At 47.7% G+C, this 6,812-nt stretch overlaps 2 protein-coding genes across 2 annotated transcripts; one reads left to right on the top strand and one right to left on the bottom strand.

The window, feature by feature from the left end:
• Positions 1 to 897: 897 nt before the first annotated feature.
• On the top strand, positions 898 to 4,468 carry LOC134285973 (uncharacterized). The gene is made up of 2 exons (XM_062847533.1): positions 898 to 2,241; positions 2,384 to 4,468. The coding sequence occupies exons 1-2, from the start codon at positions 898 to 900 to the stop codon at positions 4,466 to 4,468; spliced, it is 3,429 nt and encodes a 1,142-aa protein (XP_062703517.1).
• A 1,361-nt stretch (positions 4,469 to 5,829) lies between these two features.
• LOC134288835 (heparin sulfate O-sulfotransferase-like) lies at positions 5,830 to 6,806 on the bottom strand. The gene is made up of 2 exons (XM_062854724.1): positions 6,666 to 6,806; positions 5,830 to 6,556 (listed from the first exon to the last, which is right to left on the bottom strand). Exons 1-2 carry the CDS (start codon positions 6,704 to 6,706, stop codon positions 6,283 to 6,285), a joined length of 315 nt encoding a protein of 104 aa, XP_062710708.1. The 5' UTR covers positions 6,707 to 6,806; the 3' UTR covers positions 5,830 to 6,282.
• Between the last annotated feature and the right edge of the window lie 6 nt (positions 6,807 to 6,812).

Raw genomic sequence — 6,812 nt, 5'->3', positions numbered from 1 at the left:
CTTGATCCCGCTGAAGACCAACCTCCGCCACTCTGCTCATTTCCATAGGAGTTGACGAACCAACAGGCCCTGCAGGTCCAGTCGCTGGGACCTGTTGAAGAATTGATTGGTTTGACCCGATGGTGGGTAAATCGGACATTTGGTTGTTGAACCAAGCTTCCACTTTCTGCCTACTGCTTGCTTGACTTCGGCTGCTGCGGCTACTCCGTATACTAAACACCTCTTCGTCCTGCTGGCGAAGCAGCTCATGCTTCCGAGCCAAGAACTCCTTCTCGCGTTCCAACTTTTCGTCAATTGCCTTTTCGAAAAGCAACCTCTCTTCTTCCAAACGTTGTAGTTCCCGAGCAATCTGAGCTCTTTTTGAACTGGCAGCACTCGAACGCCCGGTACGCGAGCTGGTGGGAGGAGGTGGATCCTTTGCTTTGCATTTACCGTAAACGTAATCGCTAGATTGTGCCGTAACTGTATCCACTTTCGCACACGAGAAATGGTACTAATGCTTGCAATTTCCGCATCGTACCATGTACAACTCAGCGCTGTTGGGTCTCCTACATTCGACACAATCGTTATCATCGCCGTGTTCAACGTCTATCACCGAGGGCTCAAAAACTTCTGCAATCGGTTCCGGAATTTCGAGATGTGTACCGTCGCCGCGGGTCGGTTGAGAACGACTGGCGGCCGCTCGTGATTTCGATCGTGTCTGACGAACAAATGATCCCTGCATACCGATGCCTCAATTCTTTGAGATTGTTGATTGGATTAAGCAATTCGCACCTACTAACAACAACGAAGATTCGGGAAGGAACAGAGGGAGAACCGATCGCTGCAAGGACGCGAGTAGGATGGGTCATCTGCGGCCGTGTACGAGGGGGAGAAGAACAGTTTCAGCACCGTCAGATGCACATTTGCACGGAAACGTCCGATCGTGACCTGCATGATTACGTACGGGAATTTTTCTCCGTGGAAAGCCTTGGAGTTGCCGTAGCACCCAACTTGGCGGGCAACGAGGATCAACGAGCACGCCAAATTCTACAAGAAACAACAGTTAGAACGGGTAGCGGAAAGTTCGAGACCGGATTACTTTGGAAGCAAGATGTCGTCGAGTTCCCGGATAGTAGACCAATGGCTGAGCGTCGGTTGAAATGCTTGGAGAGACGTCTGGAGAAAAATCCGCAGTTGTACGACAGTGTGAGGCAGCAAGTGGCAGACTACGAGTCCAAGGGCTATATTCACCGAGTTACTGAGGAAGAAATGGCAAGTTTCGACCCCAGACGTGTTTGGTATCTTCCATTAGGCGTCGTGTTGAACCCAAACAAAGCCGGGAAGGTACGCGTCATTTGGAACGCGGCGGCAAAAGCTGGCGGATCATCGCTGAATTCGATGCTGCTGAAAGGACCCGATCTTTTAACTCCGCAGCTGTCTGTTACGTTCAAGTTCCGTGAGCGAGAAGTTGCCTTTTCCGGCGACATACAAGAAATGTTTCTGCAAGTTGGAATCCGAAAAAAGGACAGGAGCGCGCTATTGTTTGTTTACCGCAATCACTCGAACGAACCTATGGTGACGATGGCGTCCGATGTTGCTATCTTCGGAGCGACGTGTTCCCCGGCCCAATCACAGTACGTGAAGAATCTCAACGCAACGGAGCATGAGGCTCAGTACCCAAGAGCAGCTTCGGCGATCAAAAACAAGCACTACGTCGACGACTATCTTGATAGCGTCGACACTGAAGAGGAAGCCGTCGAGCTAGCGTTAGAAGTTGCTGAAGTCCACAGCAAAACGGGCTTCCGCATACGCAATTGGGTATCTAATCGAACATCGGTTCTGGAAGCAATCGGAGAAGCTAATCCGGCCGCAGTGAAAAGTCTTTCGATGAACAGTCAGAGCGCTTTCGAGCGTGTGCTTGGAATATCGTGGATTCCAGGTGACGATGTGTTCTGCTTCACGATTAATCTTCAAGGAGACCTGGAAAGTGAGGTTGCGCCGACTAAACGTACAATGCTGAGCTTTGTTATGAAGATTTACGACCCCTTGGGGCTAGTGGGCTCACTAGTGATCCAAGGAAAAATACTGCTGCAAGACGTGTGGAGAGCTAAAATAGATTGGGATGAGCAGATTTCCGAAGATCTGTTCTCGCGCTGGAAGCTTTGGCTGCAGATGCTGAAGGAGTTGAACAACGTTCGCATCCCTCGAAGTTACTTTCGGGGTTACGATCCTACCTGTTTCGATACCCTGGAGCTTCACGTATTCGTGGATGGGAGTGCACAAGCATACTCTTCCGCAGCTTACTTCCGTGTTCGAGATCGAGGGCAGATACAATGTGCGTTAGTTGCCTCTAAAACGAAAGTGACTCCAACTAGTTTCCGTCCCACGACTGGAATTGCAGGCAGCCGTAATTGGAGCACGTCTGCGCAAGACCATCGAGGATGGCCATTCCATAAAGGTAACACGCACCTACTTTTGGAGTGATTCCAGCACTGTCGTCTCATGGATCAAGTCTGACACCCGTCGATACCGGCAGTACGTTGCGTTTCGGGTGAATGAGATTTTGAGCTTATCGAAAACTGAAGAGTGGCGATGGTTGGGAACGAAGATCAATGTTGCAGATGAAGCCACCAAGTGGGGAAAAGGACCGAATTGTAACTCCGACAGCCGATGGATGCGAGGGCCCGCCTTTCTGTACGAAGAGAAGAATCATTGGCCAAAGGACAAGTTCGTGATGATTGAAGAAACGTCAGAGGAATTGAGACTAGCTTACGTGTGCAGTCATTTTTTGTCAGTTCCCATGATTGATATTTCGCGATTCTCAAAATACGAAAGGCTGTTACGGAGCATGGCGTATGTCTATGGGTTTTGTAATAGGCTTCTACAACGAATTGGAAGAAGGCCTTCCGAAGGTGCATGGAGTGTCAGCGGTGAAGATTTGCGGAGTGCGGAAAGATGTCTCTGGCGGCTCGCTCAATCAGATGGTTACCCGGATGAGGTCGCTATATTGACACACAACAAGCAGTCAACACCTGAAAACCAACAATCGTTAGGTCGAAGCAGTTCGTTGACAAATCTTCCTCCTGTGTTGGATGAGCATGGATTGATCCGTGTTGATGGTAGAATCGCAGCCGCAGATTACGTACACTACGACACCAAGTACCCAGTAGTTCTACCTAAAGGACACCCGATTACGGACTTGCTACTGGACTGGTATCACCGAAAGTTTCGTCACGCCAACAATGAAACGGTCGTAAACGAAGTGCGTCAGAAGTTTTTCGTCCCGAAGCTAAGATCATGCGTCCGATCAGTTGCGAAACGTTGCCAGTGGTGCCGCGTTTACAAAGCCGTCCCTGCAGTCCCGAAGATGAGTCAACTGCCTCGGTCCCGCGTTACACCATTCGTTAGACCCTTCACATTTGTGGGCATAGACTACTTCGGGCCCTACCTAGTGAAGATCGGTCGTAGTGCAGTTAAACGGTGGGTAGCGATATTCACATGCCTAACCGTACGGGCTATACATATGGAGGTAGTGCATTCGCTTTCTACCGATTCTTGTAAGAAAGCAGTTAGGCGGTTCATCGCTCGCAGAGGAGCACCACAAGAAGTCTATACGGATAACGGGACGAATTTCATCGGCGCGAGTAGAGAGTTGGAAGATGAGTGGCGGAAGCGGAACATCAACGTTAGCTTGAGCAGCACATTCACGGACACCAATACCCAGTGGCGATTCAACCCTCCCTCAGCTCCACACATGGGCGGATGCTGGGAGCGCATGGTCCGATCCGTGAAGACCGCACTGGGAACTCTGCCGGAATCAAGGAAGCTGGACGACGAGTCTTTCATGACACTGTTGGCAGAAGCGGAGCATATGGTCAATTCGCGCCCTTTAACGTTTTTGCCTGTTGACAGCGAGGAGCAGGAGTCGTTGACTCCCAATCATTTTCTGATGCTTAGCTCTAGTGGAGTGCGGCAACCGATCAAAGCGCCGGCGTGTGAACGAAAAGCGTTGAAGGGCAGCTGGGACCTTATTCAACAGAAGTTGGACGCTTTCTGGAGTCGCTGGATCTCCGAGTATTTGCCAGTAATATCACGCCGATCTAAATGGTTCAATCACGTGACGCCTATCAAGGAAGGAGCGTTGGTTGTTATAGTCGACGGGAAGATGCGGAACCAATGGATACGTGGACGGGTGAGCCGAACTTATCCCGGCAAGGATGGAGCAGTACGTCTGGCGGACGTGAATACATCTACAGGGGTGTTGAAGAGGAGAGCAGTTTGTAAGCTAGCGGTTTTGGATGTCTGCGATCACAAAGATGAAACGCAAAGTGATCATGGTGATGTCGATTGCGGACGGCGTCGTGTGCGCAGCGGATATGGTGTCGTCGAACCAGTGCCCGTACGACACGAGGGGGAGGATGTTGCGACAACGTCGTCCATCGAAGCACCCCCCGGAAGCTTTGGCGTTTCTCATGCGAATGTGTGAGAGCAGCAACGAAACGAATGCAAGATGTCAGATAGACAGTGATAATTAGAATTTGCAAATCATTGTTTGGATGCTGAATTGTATACGCAGAATTGAAAAGTGAATTACGAATTATATTATTTAATTGTTAAATTCTAACTTAATTTCCTATTAGAGTTACAGATCATTCTATATTTCCCTATATGAGCCCTTATTTGTACCGATATACAGGATTCGAATTGCCTAGTAAGAAGACCAATTGTGAGTACGAATTGTTGTTACATTATGCATCTATTCTTAAACAATAAATTTACAGCTTTGAGCTGATTCTACCGGGAACATTGGTGAGTCTGCTAAAAAGATCTCCGAAAGGTAATCTCCGTCCCCAATATCGCTTGTGTTTTCTTCTCCAGTTTTTTTTTTCTCTGTTTTGTCCTCTTTGTGTTACCAAGCTGCTCCTGGCCATCCGGAAGACCAAGTCCCACAACAAGTTGGTACCAACACCACAAGGCACCGAATACGCTAGCAAGATGCGATTCACCTCCGGATGAGCTGTAGTGGTCCAATCCTTACCCTGTCCATCCCTAAAAATGTGACCTTCTAACCTCGAGCTGCCACGAGTACCCTGGCTTCCACCCATTACTAACAGATATCATCAAAAAGTTATTACTCTGTATAATGTATGTACAAAAAAGAGCTTCGGCTCCGCAAAGCGTTATACGCGATTGAGCCCCAAATAAATGAACTAGATAAAAAAAAGAACGTGGAATAATACAAACAGAAGTGAAAACAGCAGACCTGCCTCTTTCGAGAGTAAAAACGCCGCCTTGAAGAAGCGTAAATAGTGCAAGAAAATGGAACTGCTGATCCGTTCCAATGAAACACGGAAGTTCTATCAGAAGCTCAACGCATCTTTCAACGGCTCCATGCCACGAGCCAAAATTTGTAGGGATAAGGACGGGAGCCTTTTACCGATTGAACGTGAGGTGATTGAAAGGTAGAAGCAGAACGGCTACCGGAGGAGTGGAAGGAAGAGGTAATCTGATCCATTCCCAAGAAAGGCGACCATTTGAAATGTGAGAACTTCAGAGCGATCATCATTTTGAATGGCTGCTACAAAGTCCTATCCTATCCTAGATCACCTAAAACGTATGAGCTCGTGCGAAGTTATCAAGTCGGCTTCATCGACGGCCAGTCGACAACATACCAGATCTTCACCATATGGTTAACCCACCAGGGATGTCGTGAATACCAGGTCCCAATGACGACATAAACAATATTGTCAAAATATTTGGAACAATGGCACGACGAAATGTGACTTATACCTAGCATGAAGTAATGATTTCTTTTGTTCTAATTCAGCCACGTGGTCAATTCGACAGTTCAGTAATATAAAAATGTTTTATTATTATTGATTTTGTATCGTTTCATTATTGTATGTGTTGACTTTTTTTTTTTTCTTAGTGAAGATACTTTTGCTAAATCAATGGTTTAAAATTTTAAACGCCGTGGAATGAACTTAGGAAAATTATCTACAAATGAGGTAAACTGAAGGTACAGCTAGTTGTACAAATATATTCTAAAACCGGTCTTTTCTTTGCCTACAATCTAAATCATTCACTCGTTTCATCAATTCTCCGATTGAATAAAAAAAACGTCACGCCTTTTCCATCAAGAAAATTTACCAACTAATCAACAGCACTACTTTTTAGACTCACAAATTCAATATCCTTACGGTCTCCTCTCGGTCCTCTCGCACCCATTGACTGAGATTGAAGTCTTTCGTCCCCTCCCTATCACAACCCGGGCCTCCTCGCTCCCCATCGAACCGAGAGCTAGTTACGACCGGCGGAGGCGGCGATTTGATTTGGTTTGATCTTTTCGTAGAAAAAATCCTGCATTGAGCTCTTACCTGAGGGCGTGCGAAGTTTCTTCTGCATGAAGTGGAACTGCTCCAGAGCGAACTCGTACAGTTCATTCTCCATCTGCCAGATGGACGACTTCTGGATCTGGTTGATGGTTTCCGGCTGCGGGTCCACCTTGGACTTTGTTCGCCGCAGATGGGACTTGCTCGATTTGCGGAAATAGTCCGTGGCACCTTTGAAGAACCTGTTGGGTGGGTAAGCTATGATTTAAATTTAAGAAAGTAATTAGATAAATAACAGAAACTGGCCTTGGATGAACAGAATCTGTTGCACTGTTGGTACTAAAAACTCACCTGGGCAGCGCCAGCTCGAGCAACTCTATGAACTCGTCCATTTCCTCGGTGACCCCCACGAGAAAGTACTCGTTGACCAGATTTCTTTTTGCCTGCTCCAGAGCCCAAGTGCTCCCCGGCTTCCAACATTCCGCCGCGTGTCCGCAA

The sequence above is a fragment of the Aedes albopictus genome, chromosome 2 (genome assembly GCF_035046485.1).
Source record: "Aedes albopictus strain Foshan chromosome 2, AalbF5, whole genome shotgun sequence".
Taxonomy (NCBI): Eukaryota; Metazoa; Arthropoda; class Insecta; order Diptera; family Culicidae; genus Aedes; species Aedes albopictus.
The sequence above is the reverse complement of the archived record's forward strand: the minus strand, read 5'-3'. Positions and strand labels throughout refer to the sequence as shown.